Here is a 21967-nt window from a genome sequence, read left to right on the forward strand (position 1 = left end):
AATCCCGTTCTTGTTATGGCACACATGCTTGATGTCCTAGATCAGGTCTGAAAGAAAGACAGTGGTGGAAATAGCTGTAGTCCACGACAATTACAGAATACTTCTAACGCAATCCTACCCCCTAGTGGTCATATAATTACCTACAAGTATTTTACGCCTTATTCATTGTCAAAAACACAAAACAATCACGCATTTTTGTTCTATAAGCTTTGTAATATTTTATCAGAATTTCAGAACATCACAAGCACAAAATCATAACTAGTAAAGAAAAATATTTTACAAATGCAAAAAAATCTAGAAGAAACAACACCTAACGTTATACTGGGGAAAAAAAATTTATTTTGCACCTTTAAGAAACTCGGGTTAAGAAAGATCTCGTTTAGAAGTAACATAACTTATTCAACCCAAATAAAAAACGTCACATACAAGCAATTCAGGCTTCCATTTCAATCTCAATAATGAATTTCATTTCATATGGGAGGTTACTGCCTTGTCCAAATACCCACACGGTCTCCTTGACCACATGAGAGCGCGCAAGTCCAGATCTTAAAAACGCCTAAGCGCAGTGCCCTTATTCGAGGCTTAGTTCATCCCATCATGCATCATGTTGTGGAAATAAATCGAAACTTTTTGCCAAGATCGCGAGAGGCCACGTAAACCTTTCAATGTAAGTTAAATATGAATAATAATTAGATATTACAAATAATTTGGTAGCTAAACAAAGTGCTACACGTTTTATTGCGGCATATATAAGTATATTTAATATGTAACATTTTTATAACTGCTTTTATCACTTAATTAGAAGCACCACAAAATAAATTGATTTTAAAATGCAAAGTATTTAAAATTAAGCTGTGTAAACACTTGCATTTTTACATTAGGTAACATCAGGTAATGTAAAGTTCTACACACACTTCACAGGTCTTCATCCTCACTTGAACACTTGGGTCAAATACAGGGAATACTTAATATAAGCTGTCAAATGCAAAGACCGCGAATGTGGGTTTTTGGACAAGGTAAGCCAAAGGAGTGTGATGGCATTACAAAGGCAGATAATGGACAGTAAAAAAAAAATGTCAGTTCTGTCATTTACCCTCTTGTTGTTTCAAACCGATATGTCTTTTTAATACAGAATGAATGACATCACAGCCTCAGTCACCATTCGCTTTCATTGCTCGTTTATTTATAATTTTGAAATCGTTGGTGTGATTTCCTGTGAGACCTGATAATAAAATTTCAGTAGCTAACAACTGTTTCAACACCTTTTCCACATACACGTACATACAGTAACAGTAGACAATGTTTTTTTGTTTGTTACTTTTAATGAAAAATAGTTTATCTATAGATAATTTTTTGAGTTGAAACATGAATACTGTCAAATATTTAATGGCGAAACTATAGAGTCATTGATGGCCGACCAGCAGTGAAACCCAGAATGAATTAAATAAATGGCATGTCCCATTAAATCAAGAGGAATAAATAACAGAAAAGGAAAGCCTGAGTGTCATTTACACCTGCAGATGGTTGGAGGAGGAAAAGAGACCCTAAAAATGCATAACTGGTGGTGCCGAACTAACTCTGATGTACTTCTAGCTTGTGCTGTCCACTTTTTATCCAGTTTGGTTTGTATTTAAAAAGTGCATCACTTTGTGCAATAACATTTGACAAAATGCAACCACGCAGGACAAAACCACAAACAAATAAAGACATTCACTCGCTTAACAAAATACTTATTCAAAGGCCACTAGCGCTTTCCCTTGCTGAAATAAATTATGTTCATAAGTTCACATTCATTCGCTGGTTTTGTTGTTTGTTCACATCTTTTAAAGGCTCACTTTTGGCTAAGAGATTTTCTCAGGAGTTCAATATCCATCCGTGTGGGATTATCTTTTTGTGGTTGACAAGAGTATTCCTTTAGGGACAGGGGAATGAACTTTTCCTGTAATCCCAGGACTTCTGTATCTTGGCTGGCCAACAGAGCAGACCATGGCTGTGGTGAAGAACCTACCTGGCCGAGGAACCCAAAGAAAGCAATGGCATCTATAAAAAGACAGTCATAGGTTCAGCAAACGCAGAGTGAACCTCAACAAGGAAAAACAGATCTTTACAGTAATTTTTGGTGTTACAGAAATCTGTCACCTTTGCTCTGAAGATCTGGCATTTTAGCAGATCCCAAAGGGACCAGATATTGTGCAGCACCAGCAATCCCAGCAGGCTGACCTCTTGTGGCAAGAAGAACTATCGACCTACACAGAACCAAACTGTTTTAGTCTGAACAGTGAAATACAGAAATTGCTTCCCTTAAAAATAAAAGGTCTATTAGAATAGGAAAAATACACTGTTCAAAAGTTTGGGCTCACCAGGGCTGCATTTGTTTGTTCAAAATACAGTAAAAACAGTAATATTGTGAAATATTATTACACTTAAAATGATTTACGTTTTTTAATTAAATGATTTTCTATTTTGATATACTTAAAAATATATATAATTTATTCCTGTTATGGCAAAGCTGAATTTTCAGCAGTAATTACTCCAGTCTCCAGTGTCACACGACACTTCAGAAATCAATTCTAATATGCTGATTTGGTGATAAAAAAAAAATCCTAAAATAATATATATATATATATATATATATATATATATATATATCCTATTATTTTCAGTGTTGTGCAAAAGAATAGCATTAATTTTAATCTTTTGTAAAAATGTCTTTACTGTCACTTTAGATCAATTGAATGAGTCCATGTTGAAAAAAAGTATCCATTTCTTAAAAATATAAATCTTACTGAGCCATGAACAGTAGTGTGTATACTAAAAATCTTCAGTACATCAAATCAGCACTGCACACATCCTTACACTCATCACAAATACACACTCAATACACATTGTATGTCACTTCTCAACCTCTTCATCCAGACAACTACTACAGTGCCTACTTCTCACAACCTTCAGACATTCAGTTTCAAACCTCACCTCTTTATAATTCCAGTTTTAAAATACTGTTCCATTTTAGTGTCCAGCATCGTAAACAATGAGTTCTTTGTGACTTTTCCGGAGCACGCATCCACAGTAACTATGAGGAACCCTGACTGGTTGAGGTCAAACCTCGCTGCATTCACCTACATTATAAGACAGGAAAGAGAGAGAGAGAAAAAAAAAGATAATTTCTTCATGCACCACAAAAGAATATGCAAGTTAAATGAAGCTAAACACATTCTAATTTCCTGTCCTCTACACAACACCACAAAATAAACCCCATATCATCATGTATAGTAAAAGATAGTATATATTTAAAATCAAATTATATTATTTAACATACTAACTTTAAAATACTAAAACTACAATAAAAACTAAACTTAGAAAAGCTAAATAAAGCTAAACATGTATTCTCACATTTTACTTAATAAACCAGTGAACAAAAGCATGATTTTCCCAAGATTAAATGATTGAATAATCGCTTACAGTGATATAGGCTTGAGTGTCATTACTCTGTTCTTCTTTTATACTGAGGGATTTGATCTGGGTTTGGAGGTAGCTGTTCCATGGATCACTGGAGAAGGCAAACTAAAGGAAGCAAAAGAAAAGCCAGACTCCCTGTCACAATTGCCAAGAAAGTGCTCTGGACATGATGGCAGATGGACAGTCTGTCTATCTGGCACACTGTTCAAAGTCTGTCCACTCAAACAGAGATACACAAATGATTTGGTCCGTTCATATGGAGCTTGGAGCGTCCTTACCTGTGAGGCCCCACAGCCTCTGCAGGGCTCGGTGTTCGGCTTTGGCATAGGCACTATGTTGCTGGCAGGCTTTCTGTATTTGGGGTAGGCATTGGCGGTGCAGTTGCAGGTCTGAGTCTTTTGGTTGGCACGTATGGTGGCGATGATCTTCACTCTCTCGCAGCCTGCGGTGGAGCAGTAGCTATGGCCATCTCGACTGTGCCGAGCTCGTGCGTACAGCCATAACAAACTGGAGGTTAAATACAGGCTTACTGTCTCAACAACAATAATTTATCTGTATTTGACAATATAATTGAAAGGGAGGTAGAACAACAAAAGTAAAACCCAAAGGCATTGTGAGAAAATGTGCATACAAAATGATTAGTGCAAACAAAATTAAACATGATACGTAAGATAATTAATTTGTACAGACAACTATAACTAAGTCATTCATGGATCAATTCCACTGAAAAGAAAAAAAACACAGCTCTGTTTGTATGGGCATCAGAATGAGCCAGACAAAATAACATCCTCTCAGTCAACGGCGTGATCACCAAATCAGCATTTTAGAATGATTAATGAAGCATTATGTAAGATCACCCTTTACATCATCTAATGATTAATTATTAACACTTAAATTTTTAGCAGATATATATATATATATATATATATATATATATATATATATATATATATATATATATATATATATATATATGTTTAAAGGAATATTAATACTATAGAATTGTAGGATATTATTAACTATGTTAATATCCCTAAAAATGCATAACTTCAAAGACCTAATTTGATTCCTACAGCTTTTTGTGAAATCATTGTGTTGATAAAGGCTTGTTAACATTTCAAAGACATTTTTTTCGTACCCAACAGATTGGTCGAAAAAGTACTTCCTTTCCTGCTGTCGCTTCTCTAGATCCGAAATGGATGACACAGGGCCGTAGTCTTCTATGCCATCGAAGCCGTTGCTCTGCCTGTTGTAGATGTCTGATGTGATCTGGAAGACTGTTTCATTGGGGTAGCAGAAGCCAAGTAAAGCCCAATCACCCCTACAAGAGCAACAGATTGTATCTGGCATGAGCAACATGTATGTTAACTACAAAGGCAAAATTTCATGCTTATATAGTTTAGCAACTAATGTCCTATTTCAGACATGGGTGATCACGTTCTTCTTTATTTACTTACTGGTCAAAATTAATAAGTGAAAGGACGGTTTCTCTGGGTGCAGGTCCATTCCAGTGCACTGTGTAGCTCTTGCCCATCATCAGTACAGGCTGGTACTGCTGAGAAGAAGCGGTCTGGCTTCTGATACCTCTGAGAACCATGGGCTTATCAGGGTATTCATCTCTACTGATAGACAGGCTCAGATTAGATGCACCCTGTGTCTGTACATACACCTATGTAGAACATAAGTAACATTGTTTGAAAAAGCAAAAACAGCTAAGAGAATATACATTACTGTTCAATAGTCATTAAGGTCAGTAAGATTTGGAACTTTCATATCAACATAACATTAAAATGCAAAAAAGTGAATGAGACGTATATATTTTTACCTGAGAGTACTTGCCACTGCACACAACCCCATTCCAATGAGGAACTTCCACACACTGAGGGTGGCGGATCAGGAAGTTGTCGGCCCTTGCCACATATGTATCTGTGTAATTGCTGACTGAACCATCCAGGTCATGAAAGATGGAATTTTTATCGCCGTCCATATCATTCTGCTCAAACCACTCGCCTGGTTGGCCAAAAAATGCTCTTAGAGTTACCTGGATGATTAAAAGAGGATCACTGGTCATGAGAAATGTAAATGAAAAACATCCGGACAGATGAAGAATCAATGTGGTATTGTTTAGACACAAGTGAGGTGAAATATGACCACATTTAAAAGACCTTTCCAAGGGCTTTTTTAACATATGCTAAATAGCAGCTGCCAGAACAGTGGCTTATTTTTTAATTCCACAGCACCAGAGCAGATGGTGACCAATCAAGAGAGAACAACCAGATGTGTCGTCTCTCACTGAGAAACAAGCAAGAAGTACAAGCATTAGTAACACTTAAGATAAACAGCAACCGTTATTACAGACCAGACAGAATGGGTGGAGTTATCTGGGATATATGTGTTTCTAAAGAAAAGGTGTCTGTGACCTTGAGTAATCCTAGGTCGCCCCAGGGGCCTGTCCCTGTAATTAATCTATAGTTGACTCGGACCAAAACAAAATGTCATTAAACTCTTTTTCTTCATAAATCTTTATTTTTTAGAAAACTTCAATTCTGTATGTTACATATTCATTCTCTTTCTTACCCTTATTTATAATAAAAAAGCTAAAAGCTAAAAATTTGACTAAAATAAATAAATAATGGCCACATATTCTTTTTGAAACACAATATATTTTAAAAGTTAACACCAGTATTATTTTAGTACCACCAATATATTTTTTATTAATATTTTCAATCAGTTTGTATTTTTATATATTCCATTTTATTGCAGTTAAGTTTGCGTAATTTGTTGTGTTTTGTAATTTTTTTAATGTTGACATCAGTTTTTATTCAGAAATTCACTACTTTATTTTATTCCAATAATGTTTATGTTATTTCAAATATGTTTTTTTTTCTTTGTGTTTTTAGTTTTATTCAACAGTAATAAACCTGGTTATCACACTAACTTGGGCAGCCCCAAAATAACGACTAAAATCTAAATAATATAATTCAATAAATAAACTGAAACTAGTTCACTTTTCATAATATATATATACAATATACAATGTTGAGTTTTTAATTCTTTAGCACTGAATGTTTGATCACAGAAGCATTTAAACTGAGTAACTCATTATATGTCTGTATAGGTGGGTTATTAGTCACAGTACACTAGTGTCAGTGAGCAGCTGAAGTTTCCAAGACCTAAATGTGTGTGTGCACTCACACTAGGCTGGAAGGCGAGAGACGACAGGTTATTTCTGGGTGTCAGCTGCCAGATGTTTTTCAGGCTGAATCCCACAGCCATGGTAAAGCGCTCTGTCGTGGGACTGAAGGCCCGAAACGTGCAGTCTAAGATTCTCACTGGACCATCATTTATCTGAAAACCTCGGATTGGAAATGTCCTGACAAGAACGGAGCAAAAGGCAAACAATATTCCAGTTAAACCTGACAAAAGTTTATGTTAATACTAATCTTCCCTCACATACTTGTTTCTTGGTAGAGTCCTCATCTTTCCATCTATTCCACCGATCCCCCAGTATTTATTTTGTCCTCCATTGGTGCCACGATTTCTGCTTTCACCAACAAACAGAGACTGGGAGACCTCCTGACTAGAGCCCTCGTCTTTAGGGTAGCTGCCATCACTGCAGTGAGGAGGAAGAGGAGGAGGAGAGGAGTGAAACACTTTAGTTGTTTTATTAACTGCCTGCGTGCCTTAGGAGGTTGATGTAGAACACTAGTGCAGACAGGTTCACACCCAGGCACACATTTGCCAATCAGACTGTGAGTGTTTTAGCATAAAACAAGTGTTCCTTTAAATGACTATGCCTGCAGCAAGGGACACAAACAGCAAGAACATTCCTGCATTTGCACAAGCACTCACATAAACTGTAAGGTTGTTAATTTATCGTGCTGTTCATAAATGCGATTATTTAGGTCATAATTTGTTGTTGACTGACAGATCTGATAAACAAAAAAATGACACAGTACCTAGCAAATGACAGTCCAACACCATTGTCCGCAAATCTATTGATAAAAAAAAAAAAAAAAATCAGAAGATTGCTACATTTTATTTATGCAATTCGATTTTTAATGGGTCTATAATAATGAGGTTTTGTCCCCTACCCTGAGTTCCGTATGATGATGTCACCTCCACGGATCCAGACCCCCAGATCGTTGTTTTTAAAGGAGATGAGAGTGTCAATGAGTGCAGCCACCCGTGGTCTGCTCGGATCAGAGTTCTCATGAGGCCTGAACCTGAGAAAGCAATGTCAAATGATGAAAAATATATCATTTAAATTTAAGCATTTATACATAAAAACTTATTATACTGGTTTTAATGTATGCTGATGAAATCACCATTAAATGAAAACTCACAATCTATTTTGTAAATGCATCTTATAGATCTTATTGTAGACTACTCATCCATGTATGTCTTTAAAATATTATTTTTGAACATATTGTACCAAATCATCCAGTAAAAATACAGTCCAGAAAATATCTGTCATTCCGTTTCATTGCAACTTTAAATACTAATATATATATAATATATATATAATATATATATAATATATATATATATATATATATATATATATAGAACTAACAATTATTGCTACATGAGTGACTGCATCATATAATAACTATTAATTAATAATATTGATAGTTCATCGTCTAGCTGACTACGTCTTGTATTATTATTATTATTTTTTTCTAAAATCCTGTCAAATGTGCACAAACTACTAGTTACTACTAAATATTGTAGAAACAATATATATATATATTTTTTTATTATTCTTTTTTTCAGTAAGATTATATTTTAGTTATGATTACAATTAGGAAAATTATAAAAAATAATAATAGTTTAAATATGAAAGTAAATGATAATGTAAATAAAAAGTAAATACACAATTTTATTTTATAGAAGTAAATACAAATAAAAAGTAAAGAAAATGTCCAGACACATAACGGTAATCAGAATTTTTGGAAAAACACACACTGACACACTGTATATTTATAGTGTGGGGTGTGGCTTAAGAAGAGACCAGAACTCTTTCCAGACATCCCGTATCCCCTGACTAGTGCAGAAACTCTGTCTGGCCAGATGTGTTTTCTTTATAAGCTGAATCAACTGACCCAGGACATAAAGAAACGTTCACCAGGTTTACTCACCTAGCACTGTTGTCCAGACAGAGATATTCACGAGGGTCTGCTGCAGTGGTGTTGGTGCTCTTGACTTTTCTATCAATAAAGAGGCCAGCCTGACACAGGATGAAAGAAGCAATCACTCTTCACTTTGAAATAGTATGTTCAGTGTCTGTATCATGCAAGTAACACAGTGCCAGTGAAAGTGAAGCCTGCAGCTTCTCAGCACCTGGACAATCACGAGTCATGACACTCAGCACACGGCTCAAGCTAGCCAACATAAACAAATGGATAACAGAGAACTATTGTATAGGGAAATGGAAGGGCGAGCACCCTGTCACACAAACACATCGTGCCAGACCTTTGAACAAGGAGCCATTTCAGAGAAAGAACGGAGATGCCTTCTGTACGTGCAATAAATATTTGAACTCATAATTGATTGCATTGTCTTTCCTGAAGCCACATTTAATAAAATGATTTATGAACTGCACTATTATAAGCCAAGGGCTAGAAATGCGAACTTCACAGCAAGCCATGTATCAAATCAGCATTGATATGGTGTTCTTTGAACACTACCTGAAGGAAACTTACAAAAAAGACTCAGAATGCATATTACAAATCATAAAGTCTAATTATCCTGAATCATTGTTATTATTTGTAGGTTTGTTTTTCCCAACCGACTTGTGAATTTGGCATTAGAATCATAGATCAGGCATGGGATTACCTTAAAGTTGGAATGAACACGGTTGTTAAAGAAGATGCCCAGAGGCGTGAGCTCAGCTTTCGTCTCTGGAATCAGTCCATGAGAATCACCAGTAGAGGAATTGTGGAAAACATACCAAATTCCTGCATCCTGAGAAAAAAAAGGAGAAAATTAATATACCAGCTATGTTCATATATATATTTTCAATATTTTTTATAAGGTTAAACAACTCATCCTACTGACAATTTGCTTACAAATGGCTTATTTTGTACTAATGGAAAGAGAGGGTGAATAATATTTACTCCCGAGTCCTGATTTCTATCATGGGAAGATGACTGAGACTCTTTTAACCTGACTTCATAAGAAGCTTTTCTTTTAATCAAAAAAAGGTGGAGGGTGGTTTATATACAAAACCCTCAAACAAAACAAACCGTAACAATACCACCAGCCCGAACAGATTTATTTTGGCAAATACATTTTTAATTAAAGACCTGGAATGTGGAGATGCTATCTGTGATTACACAAGCGCATTGTGATGTTCTCGTCAGTATCACAGAGCTGTGGGCATCATTTCAAGGAGCACAAATTCAATCAGAGAAAGTCACGGAATAGTCGTTCTATGATGAATAAATACTGTGAAAATGTCGCAAACGAACACTGACTCACTTTTCATTACAGATCACAGTGAAAATGTCAAGGATCGTGCCTACCTGTGATCCAGCTGCTGAGTTACTGATCAAATGATTATTGGGGTGTGCGATCCAAAATGTAGATACTGCCCTAGAATACACACATTAGACAGGGTCTTGTAAATGTGTAATTTAACCAAAACAAAATAATACATTTCAGTCTTAGCTTTTTATATAGTTTATTATAAAAACTTTAGCAGCACTAAAATACTAAAACTACAATAACAATTAAAACTAAAATAATTTGGGTAAAAAAATAAATATATATAAAACAAAGATCCAGTAAAACCATATATATATATATATATATATATATATATATATATATATAATAAATGAATAATTAATAGAACAAATACATAAATAATAAATAACCTGATAAAGTAATCATAATAAATATAAATAAAAATAAGCTAAATAAAAAAACTCCAATAATTCCTACATACACCTTCATCCTGAACATCTACAGCTCTATACACAAACACACACACATGCTCCCAAAACATTTTTTTATCCTTTTGAAAACAGCACCTTCTCAGCCATCCTCCGCCTGGTACATTGGGTGTTTTATTGCCCAGATAAGAGTAAAATACTACAGCTGAGTCTCAGGAAATGAAAGCTCTGTTCTTTCTCCTGTTATTTGACCAAACAATACAGCAGGTCACACTGTCAAGGTCAGTTACCCAGAGCAGAAAAAGCACTCTGTACATCAAGAGACTTCAAGATAAAATTCAAACAAGCTCAAATTCAAGTTGAGAGGCTTCAAGCAGTGTGAATATTGGCCTCATTGTAAGTTACAGGTCTATCCAGCAATATTCAATAAATATGTGTCAGTTTACGGTGTCTTACTTGCACTCGTTTGCAGGAGATGGTACATATCCTTTATGTACCCTGTCTGTAATTTCTGTGCACATGCTATCATTGCGGTCGGTAGGTAGAATGGTTCCTGGTCTGGTCAACAAGCCTAGGTTATGGAAAAATACATTCCTTTCTTCAATCCCGTCCTCCAGGAAAAAACAATGTCCCAGCGTATCATAGCCAACTGTGTCCCTAACCTATAATAAAAGAAAGATATCATGATGAATCAAAACGAGAAGATCAATGAAAACAAGTACATTATTGTCAGGACATATATATTTCTCTCACCAGCAGGCCGTTAGTGGCATGTATGCCAACACATCGGGAGAAGGAGTGATGGATGGAGAGAGAGTTCAGATAGGTGGGGTCACTGTATCCCCCGCGCTGGTCCACATCTCCACACCTATGAAAGTTCACAGGGTATCTGCCCTTCTCCTGCTGCTGACCCATGTGTTTCAGCTCCACCTCAGACAAGTGGACTGACGAGAAGTTCCCCAAAATCTGAACGAGATCATAAAACAGGAAATCAAAAACACAAGACCAAGTGTTGGCCAATAAATAATATCTATCTATAAAAAAAATACAAATACAAAGTTGTAGTAGTAGTTGTATAAGTGCTACTGTGTGTTGTGTCTTCATTCTGCTGCCAAAAATAACATACAAATTTAAGATTATGCTTTCAGATCCTTCCAATCCCAAAAATAGCTATTTTAAAAAAAATAGCTACTCCATTATCTTGTGCAAACAGCAGCATTCAACAGTCTGTGATTTCTCCACATGACAGCTTAGTGTTACATACAGTGGTGTGAAAAAGTGTTGGCCCCCTTCCTGATTTGTCACTTTAATGCTTCATATCATCAAACAAATTTCAATATTAGTCAAAGATAACACAAGTACCTGCAACATGCAGTTTTGATATGAAGGTTTTTTATTATTAAGGGAAAACAAAATCCAAAACTACATGGCTAGACTCGTTACAAACAGACTCATTGCAAGTTATCGCAAACGCTTGATTGCAGTTGTTGCTGCTAAGGGTATCCCAACCAGTTATTAGGCTTACGGGGGCAAACACTTTTTCAAACAGGGCCATGTAGTTTTTGATTTAGTTTTCCCCTTAATAATAAAAACCTTCATTTAAAAACTGCATGTTGTGTTCACTTGTGTTATCTTTTACTAATATTTAAATTTGCTTGATGATCTGAAACAAAGTGTGACAAACATGCAAAAAAAGCAAGAAATCAGGACACTGTACACTGTAAACACACAACCACACTCACACACACACAGACCCTCAAACAGACCTTGATGTGTCCCCCGAAGGTGTCGTAGCTGAAGTATTGGCACCAATTTTTTCCGTAGCAGGAGTTTTCCATTTCTCCATGAATGAGGATATTCCTTGAGAGGAGAGCCACCTCTGCACGCATGTCCACACCGTCCAGTATCTCTCCCACATGGGTGAACTGAGGCTTTCCTGAGAAATTCCAACACATGAACACACTCCATAAAATTCACTGACTAATGATAGAGTTTGAAAATATGATGTTAGAGATTTACCTTCACTAATGAACCCAACATGCTAAAAAAATATAATAATAATAAAAAATAAAAATAAAAAATTCTCGGTTTAAATATTTTTTCATTTAATTAGATGAATTAAGGAGAATTAATAATACGAATTAGGAACAAGTGGAATGAATGAGTGGATTAACTTTTAAAAAAAGAATTTTTTTTACAAAATAAATGAGTAATGGATCCAGGAAGAAAAGCAACACAATGAATACATTACCACCACAAGAAAAGCATGCAGTTTAAGCACAAACACACCACTACCTCACCTTGAATTCGAACCTGCTTCCTGTTACAGTGGGGACACGGGAGCAGGGTGAATTCCTCTGCCTGATGCATGGAGTAATCGGTGCTGGCCACCACAATCCGATCGCCCGGTTTCCAGCTGCTAACATCATCCATCAGGTTCAGAACCACTTTATCCACTGCGTCCACCTGGAAGCCTGTTATAGGGTAACCTTTACGGTAGAACAAAAACCAGTGTAGGTTTTAAAAGGGTTTCCTTTTAATACATTCTTGTTCAATATTGTAGATTTTACCCTAAGCTGTCCAAAACGTACCGTTTTTCCACTCGCTGTAAGCAGTAACAGTGAAACCAACACCATCTACAGTGATGAAGTCTCGGCGAGCCAGCGCCTTGCCACCTGTGTCATGGTTCTCGTGTTCTCGTACCTCTTCTGTGCAAGAAGCATTTCCTCCGCCAATAACAGAGACCAAGGCCCATGCCTGCCTGAAACAGAGATAAGAAAGAGCGGTTAAGAAAGCCAGCAATGGACGAAAACATGCAAGATGATGTGACAGATTTGGAGGAATTGTGTACTATTCATAGAACATAAACTGGCTCAAATCAATCAGCTCAACGACAATGAAATATAAAGTCCAGAATGGCTCCTTCATTAAGACTTGTCAGTGCACGGCACCCCCATGTGAAAGTGATCACCAGTTATTGAACATAAACTGAACGTAATGGAAGAGCAGCCAAAACTCTTGGGTGAAAAAGCCAAACACTGTCAAGGATGAATGAGACTGACTAATTAAATCCTTCCTTCTTATGATTTATCTAGTCAGCCCATTAGTACAGTGAAAAGAGCAGCTGTCACTCAAAAGTCAACTGAATTTCTCTGTCAACAGTCTATGATGATAATATAAACCAACATGTGGAATTGTTTGAGGAAAGTCATTGCTTTCTGAAAAGAGTCTGAATATTCACAATGTTCAAAGGTTTGAAAATCTTTCATTTACTCATCTTGATCTTTTTCTACCCACTATTGGAATACATGTATGGCTATATATTGTATAACTTTATTTTCCATTATCTAAAGTTTGTATTTTGACCCTCTTGCAACCCCTGGAGGTCCCCATGCCCCTCACGTAACACATGCTTTGTATCCAAACATACACCTCTTTCCACAGGGACAATCCTCCCTGAGCAACCAGGAGTTAAGTGCTCTCTTAACAACACAAACTTCACAAGAATCAACATTCTTTCATTCCTCAAATTCTTGCCTCTTAGTAAGTCTGACATTGGCAGAGCACATATGTCACTAGATTTATCACTAGCCAATAACAGGCTTATCGATTTATTTCTATCAAAACATGTGAGCTCCAAAGCACCCCCTTGGGAGTACCTATGAGGAGCGGGGGGTTAGAATTGGACAGGCTGGTTTGTTGCACAAGTTTTGGGTTAGATTGTGCCAGACTGATCTTTTTTGCAAAAGGGAGCTTCCGAGTTTGCATGTTTTCATCAGAGATGTGGCGAGTCTGACTGGTGAGGGGTGGAAAGCGAGGGTAAAATAAGAGGCTTCTGTGAGAGCAATGTGTCAAAGTGAAGTCTCAAAATGAGTCACACCTACTACTAACCATATCCTGCCCATTTCTCCTCACCAGATTTACTGAAAACTACATAACTGCACTGGCAGTACAAGTCAGTACACAGCAGACAGAACATTTTTACTTGTATGATATATTACTCTTTGCCTTACAGTTCTAGATATGTAACTGAGAGAACACAGAAATCAAGAGTTTTCATGCTCAAGATCTTTGACCGAGCTAATGTGTCTAGAGACACAGTCTGCAGTTTGAATATTAAAATAAGCATGTATATTTTCATATTTCTATAAACAAGTGCTTTTGCAGTGGACTGTAAAACTAGGCTTTATATCACCAAACTCTTTACAATATTTTCAGTTGCACGGTATATCCATACTTTGCCTCTGCAATCTAAATAGAAGAGACTCAGCATCTGTTTCTTCTGGCTTTGAGCTTTAGAAAAACACACGTCAGTGTTTTTCAGACAAATCCTGGAAATATGCCTGTTTAACCTTTCATTGGCTATTCCTGCAAAATACTGCCATTTGATACAATGCAAAGCTTATTTTGATGCATTTCTGTGTAACAACCAAACAGTTAGTTAAGCCCGAGAATGCTACGGACTATTAGCTTCTAACAGTTGGCTTATATTAGACTGCTTATACGTATACTGGCAAAAGTCAAAATGCCAACTGAATAAATAAAAACTTTTATATTTGCATTAAATTGCATGTTTATATAAATGCGCTGGATTAACAGTGAACCCAGAGAGTATTTAGACTGTTATGGACACTCAAGTCACACTTTAAAATGCCGGAATACTACTGCATTAGACAACATAACATACAATACAAAAATAGCATTGAATATCAAACCAAGTCTCAGAATTGTCTCTGAACTGACTGCCTTTTCTGAGCTATTTTTGGTCTCAAGACCAGAATGTTTCCAAACACAGGGTTATCATTTTGAACAGTATTGTTTTATAATATGAAGCCTAACATTCCACATTGTTTGAAATTTTTTAGTTATGTAATGCAAAGACATTCCTATCTTCAAGTGTGCTGCAGCCATCCCAGTAGACTGCATGACTGCATGATTGAGACTAGAAATGTCTGCAATATGTGTAAAAAAATAAAAAAAGAGCTGGTCTTAGCTGGGCTCCCAACCTGAACAGCTGAAAATTGGCCAAAACCTCTCTAAAAGTAGCTAACATATAGTAAGCCAGCTTTGGCTGGTTTAAGATAATTTCTTTAGTACTGATGCTTTCAAAATGCCTTCATTATTCACCTGTATTGGAGATTAATGACATGATTGCTGCCTAGAAGATCCTTGATGGTTGTCCTGATCTCTTTCTTCAGATTCTTAACCGCAGAATCACCGGTGGCCAGTGCGACAATGCGTCCTGCAGGTAGAGACTGCAGCAGCTGACTCAGTCTCATACTGTCGTTAAAGGAATCGTGTGTGTCAAAACGCTCGTTGGTCAACACCTCCGCCGTGTCCTGATCAACCACCCGCAGGTTGATTCCCCGGCTGAAGTTCCTCTGGAAGCCATACTCACTGGTCAAACCTGAAGCGGGTACGGTGCGAGTGAGGAAGCTCCAGGACAGCCTCTCTGACCCGTGGAGCTCCAGAGTTCCTCTGGCATTCACACCCAAAAACTTGCGGCCCATGCCGGGAACCTCAGTCACGGCTGTTTCATCCGATCGGCCGACCAAAGTGATGGTAGCCAGGGAGAGATAGCGGCATTTTGGAGCCCCGATATGGAGAGCACCGCCATCTTCTATCAAAATGTGGCGCGTTCGTAATGTAATGTTTTTTGAGCCTTTTTTATCATCGGCAAAGACAACCGAACCTATAAAATGAATGAAATAAGCACAAAGAGGAGACTTAAAAACCAGATAAGTTCTAGAATTCTCCGAAATATAGAAAAAGCCAGAGTGTTTTGCAAAGCATTTTTTTTACACAAACGATCATACCTCCAGCCTGGATTGTGACAGAGTACAGGGTGGCAGATGAATCGAGGCGATAATGCTCACCACTGCGTACCACCACCACTTTATAGAGGTCATGGCCTGGGTTCCAGGAGCGCAGCACAGGGTTGTGATGAGGGCAGTTCTCTACAAAATGATCAAAAAAAAAAAAAAAAAAAGAGGACAATTTTTTTTCTTTTCCCACCACAAAAGAATGAGCAACATTTATTTGTATTTATGTATTTCGATATTTGCTTTGGTAGACATAATTATTTGTAATGATACATTTGAAATGTTTTATACAAATTATTCTTTCACAAAATGTATTTTTCTTTACAGAAAGAAAGCTTGCACTGAACTATAATTTAATTACAAATAAATTCATTTAGCAGGAAATTTATGACTTGCAATGCAAATTTCTGACTGGTCTGCTGTTTAACACATTCTAATAACAACAATTCTTAAACATTTCTGTAAAACCTCTTCTATGTACTCATACAGTATAGAAATGATTCTGCCTTATGTGTTTTTATAAAACCAATCATAAAATTGTCATTAGGAAAATACAGATAATACTTTCTTGTTTGCCATGAAATGCACATTTATTTCATTTAAACAAATCTTTGAGTGACTAATGAATATTTTGTTTTACAAACCTTGCAAACTTAGTCGAATCCAGCTGTGAGATCTTGTGAAGTGTGTGTGTGTATCCTGCATGACCGCATGTTCTCTGTGTGATGGTCAATTGAATGCTTTATAAGTTTAAACTGGTCATTTAAAATTATGCTGCGCTTTATGCATTTGCCCACTGTCATATTCATGTCATCTTCTCTGTGTACTGTATGTAAAATAAGCGTTACCCTGGCTTTATTTGAAAAATATGATTCCCAATGAACACAAACTTCCCAGAATACTGAGTGTCCTGTTGGTTACAGTGTTTACTTCCTTTTTAATTATTTTTATTAAATATTTATTTATTTATGGAAAATACTTTGTCATCTAAAGTATGTTTATTTTACACATTTATTTTTCAATCCATTGACAAATGATTTCACATTTCTTAAATATGAATAAAAAACCCAATATCGGTCGACCCCTAGCTTACATTGTCTCATTTTGGGTAAAAATAGAAAATACCAAAGTACTTTGTAATGCAGTAACTTGAGTTTTTCAACAAACTACTTTTTTACTCTTACTTGAGTCATATTATTTTTCAGTACTTTTACTTGAACTCAAGTAAATTATTCCTTAAGTAGCAAAACTTTTACTTAATTACTCTCTCACACCAATTTCTTTAAAAACACGAAAATGTCTTCCTGACCCTAAACTTTTAAACGATAGTGTATTTCTTACATATTCAAGGTGATCGTTTCTTACCATCCAACACATCTTTAGAGGCAAGACTGAGGACGAGTATGAGAATCAGCAGGAAAACGCAGAAGAACACACCAACACAAATATAAGTGTTCTTCCTCTGTTGGTTCTGGGCACGCTCCTTTCTGCTCTCATCTTCTGACAGATTAAAATCCAAAGGTCGTGTTGGGTGCGGGACCTGGGGCTTCAGTGGGGGCGGTGGAGGAACCTTGGCTGGAGGCGGAGAACGAACTGGAACAATCCTGCCCGGAACATATCCTGATGACCGCTGAGTGTTTCCATTGACAGGAGCCACATAAATGGGTTGACTGCTGGGGCCATCATTCACCTGCATGGTATAACTGTATGCCACCTCCTAGGGGTGATTGGGGGAGGGGAAGAGAAAACCATAAAAGATAGACCAATATCATTCAAACGTTTGGGGCCTGTTATATATTTAAATGTTTTTGAGAGATGAACTTTTTGAAAGATGCAAGGCTGAAATTTATTTGAACAAATATACAATACACTGTAGTATTATGGAACATTAATATAAATCTAAAATAACTTTCTATTTATATTATAGAAATATAAATAGAAAGTTCATCTTCAGTTCTCTCTTCACAGCAGTTCAGTCAGTGTACTGTCTGAGTAAATGTATCACTCCGGGATATTGGTTGGTTTTAACTCAGAGGGAGTGTTAGCCACATTAAAAAGTTAACAGCTTAAGTCATTTGTGGATTAATGCTTATTGGAGACGTGAACAGTTTAAAACGATTCAGTTCGATTTGGTGAACTGGTTCAGAAAGATCCGGTTACAACGAACTGCTTTGTTTTGAACGCTCTCACAACAGACACGGAAGAGAAGACAATGCTGAATAAAGTCATAGTTTTGCTGTTTTTGGACAAAAATGTATTTTCGATGCTTCAAGAAATTCTAACGGACCCTCTGATGTCACATGGACTACTTTGATGATGTTTTTCTTACCTTTCTGGACATGGACAGTAGACCGTACACACAGTTTCAATGGAGGGACTGAGAGCTCTCGGACTAAATCTAAAATATTTTAAACTGTGTTCCGAAGATAAACGGAGGTCTTACGGGTTTGGAATGAAATGAGGGTGAGTTATTAATGACAATTTAGATTTTTCGATGAACTAACCCTTTAACTTGGTGGCTATGTTTATGCATCTGGTCCCAGGTAAGTACTTCAAGTAAGTTAAACACACAGTTTGCCTGTTTGTAAGGCTGCTATAAATACTATAAAAAATAAATATAAGATTTGACTTGGCAAGAGGCCCATCTCCCAGTGAACAGATAGATAGATCTATCTATCTATCATATATATACAGTGGGGCTATATATATTCAACGTTTTTATTGTGATAAAAAAAAGTGGGCTATTAGTTAGGCATCAGTCTGATAAACGTTAGGACCAACCTGTTTAAGAAACAAAGGGTCTAAAAAGTTGTCTAAAACTGGAATTCCTATAAGGTCAATCGTCAATATTCAGATACAATTAAAATTAGATTCTTATTTTTTTTGATTATCATTTAAGTGATTTTTTTCTTCAGAAAAACATAATAATTATGTTCAAGTTCAAGTTCAAGTCTGCTTTATTGTAGTTCAGTGGTGCCTGGGGCAGAAGAGGGGAGGGGGGGCAAGTTCGGGAGTGAGTTTAGCTTCCTGACAGCCTGGTGGATGAAGCCGTCCTTCAGTCTGCTGGTCCTGGCCTGGAGACTCCGCAGTCTCCTCCCTGATGGCAGCAGACTGAAGAAGCTGTGTGATGGGTGAGTGGGATCACCTGTGATGCAGAGGGCTTTGCGGGTGAGACGGGTTCCATAAATGTCCTGGAGGGAGGGGAGATAGACAACAATGATCTTCTCAGCTGCTCTCACTATGCGTTGCAGAGTCTTTCGGCAGGACATGTTGAAGGCGCCATACCACACAGTGATGCAGCTCGTCAGGATGCTCTTGATGGTGCCTCTGTAGAAGGTATACATGATGGGGGGCGGGGCTCTGGCTCTCCTCAGTTTGCGGAGGAAGTAGAGATGCTGATTTGATTTCTTGGCCAGTGCCGCTGTGTTTTCAGTCCAGGAGAGGTCCTCTGTGATGTGCACAACAAGGAACTTGGTGATGCTCACTCTCTCCACAGTCGCACCGTTGATGGTCAGAGGAACGTGCTGAGTGTGTGCTCTCCTGAAGTCAACAACAATCTCCTTTGTCTTCTCCACATTCAGAGAGCGATTGTTGTCACTGCACCACTTGGCCAGGCAGCTCACCTCGCTCCTGTAGTTTGTCTCATCCTTGTTGCTGATGAGACCCAACACAGTCGTGTCATCTGCAAACTTAATAAAAAGGTTGGAGTTCTGTGAAGGTGTGCAGTCATGGGTCAGCAGAGTGAAGAGGAGGGGGCTCAGCACACATCCTTGGGGGCGGCCCAGTGTTCAGTGTGATGGTGCTGGATGTGTTGCTGCTGACCCGTACTGCCTGAGGTCTTCCTGTCAGAAAGTCCAACAGCCAGTTGCACAGCGAAGTGCTGAGCCCCAGTTGGATCAGTTTGTAAATGAGCTGTTGAGGGATGATTGTGTTGATTGCTGAACTGAAGTCAATAAACAGCATTCTGACATAGGAGTCCTCTTTGTCCAGATGTGTGAGTGCTGAGTGGAGGGTAGTGGAGATGGCATCATCAGTCAAGCGGTTGGACCGATATGCAAACTGGAAGGGGTCCATTGAGGGGGGGGGGGGGGGGCAGACTTGATGTGGTGCATGACTAGCCGTTCAAAGCACTTCATGAGGATGGGGGGTAAGTGCAACAGGACGGTAGTCATTGAAGCAGGATGGAGATGGCTTCTTCGGAACTGGAATGATGGTGGTAGTTTTAAAAAAAAAGCTAATGATGTAGCTGAGTAATTTTGCAGTAAACAGGTAAAGTATACCACATATTCACAAAAGCATAAAAGGCCAACGTATTATATATATATATATATATATATATATATATATATATATATATATATATATATATATATATAATATATATATATTTTATATATAGTAGAATTACATTGTACATTTATTTGAATTCATATTTCATAAATATACTGCGCAGTCTGCAAAGCCTTCCAAACCTTCAAATCGATCCTGGTCTCAACACCTAAATATAGTTAATATTATAAGATTGGTACACGTGGGTGTTCTGTAAGCTTTTTGCGTAGCGGGAACGCTAAACCGAGGGTAAACATAGAACAGACTTCGACACAACACCAGCAAACAAGCTTAGGCTGGGTGAGATATAAATATATATACACGCGCGCGCACACACACAAGCAAATGATATAAGAATGACACACTTTTATTATTTATTCATATTTAAATGCATCATTTGTAATTTCAGCTATGCTCAAAATTGTTTCAACAGAATTGCTACATCGCGCCCTCTCTAAAGTTTAAACAATGCCACAAAGTTTCATCAACTTCACTTCAGTTCCACGCGTGACTTCTTTTCTCCATTCAGTCATGAATCTTCCAACAGATGCTGTAAACGCGTAAAGCACGGGCGAAAATCCGTTGAAAAACCTTCACAGTAGAGATCTAAAGTAGTAGGGGTCCTTATTCATGCAGACAGAGGTTGAGATCTCTTACCTTTCGATATCTTTTCACTGTCACTTGCTCGTCCTCTCCTTTTTCGATCAGCTGTATGACAGGAAGACCGCACTAAATGTGTTTTAATCTTCTTTTACATGGTGTTTTCTTTCTTGTGCTGATATCAGTCAGTCAGCCAGCCCAGTAACAGGCGCGGCTCGCGGAGTAAGTGAAATTAGGGCGTGTATTGAGGATGAGGGAGCAGAATAAACTTGTCTGGAAGAGCCATTAGCATGGCGTCAAGGGGCTCTTGGATGGGCTGGGCTTTCCGTTCAAGAGATAGGGTGAGGACTTTAAATTAAACTGCTTTTGAAACTATGAATTGCATTTTTTTGGTTAAGCTTTTTGTGGTTCAAATAACAAACAGCAAAATATGCCTGCCCTAGTTTGTTGACTGTTTTAGAGCAAGTGATAACCTATGCCTCGCTAAGGTGTAGAGACCACGTTATTACGTCATTACGCTCTGACGTAAGGAATCACGGAACCGTTCAATTCTTTGAAGTGAGCTGGCTTTTCTAAGGAATCGAATCGGGGAAATGAGTCAGGCGGAATTGACCAATCACAATCGTTTGTGGTTATTGACCAAATATTTTTTTATTAGTTAGTAGAGCTTGATGTGGCAGATTTTCTTCTGAATGGCAGGTATGAATCTTTGAATTTAATACATTACACTTTTTATTGTACAAATGTCTCCAATACGATTCAACTCGTCTTTGAGATTTTAAAATGCGACTGAATGAAGGACTCGCTTTTCTGAGCCCCTATGCGACCCCTTGAGGAAGACAACTACTAGTCTTATAC

General features: G+C 37.5%; 1 protein-coding gene across 1 annotated transcript; it reads right to left on the reverse strand.

Moving 5' to 3' along the window:
• Positions 1-1155: 1155 nt before the first annotated feature.
• On the reverse strand, positions 1156-21619 carry LOC113091304 (cell surface hyaluronidase-like). Its single transcript, XM_026256728.1, has 24 exons — positions 21167-21619; positions 17546-17897; positions 16175-16315; positions 15486-16050; positions 12950-13119; positions 12659-12847; positions 12125-12294; positions 11112-11324; positions 10815-11020; positions 9987-10056; positions 9298-9426; positions 8601-8689; positions 7554-7685; positions 7419-7454; positions 6917-7072; positions 6655-6832; positions 5285-5500; positions 4917-5128; positions 4598-4780; positions 3738-3966; positions 3463-3564; positions 2974-3119; positions 2140-2246; positions 1156-2040 (listed from the first exon to the last, which is right to left on the reverse strand). The coding sequence occupies exons 2-24, from the start codon at positions 17874-17876 to the stop codon at positions 1832-1834; spliced, it is 4179 nt and encodes a 1392-aa protein (XP_026112513.1). The 5' UTR covers positions 17877-17897; positions 21167-21619; the 3' UTR covers positions 1156-1831.
• Positions 21620-21967: the final 348 nt, after the last annotated feature.

Source organism: Carassius auratus, unplaced genomic scaffold, assembly GCF_003368295.1.
Source record: "Carassius auratus strain Wakin unplaced genomic scaffold, ASM336829v1 scaf_tig00214183_4049273_7079891, whole genome shotgun sequence".
NCBI lineage: Eukaryota > Metazoa > Chordata > Actinopteri > Cypriniformes > Cyprinidae > Carassius > Carassius auratus.

Coding starts and splice junctions, on each gene's coding strand:
- LOC113091304 (XM_026256728.1), bottom strand. CDS start 17,876: ATGCAGGTGAATGATGGCCCCAGCAGTCAACCCATTTATGTGGCTCCT. Junction 8,690..9,297: donor GTGTTCATTCCAACTTTAAG/GTAATCCCATGC, acceptor ATCCTGTGTCAG/GCTGGCCTCTTTATTGATAG. Junction 4,781..4,916: donor TCACTTATTAATTTTGACCA/GTAAGTAAATAA, acceptor TTGCTCTTGTAG/GGGTGATTGGGCTTTACTTG.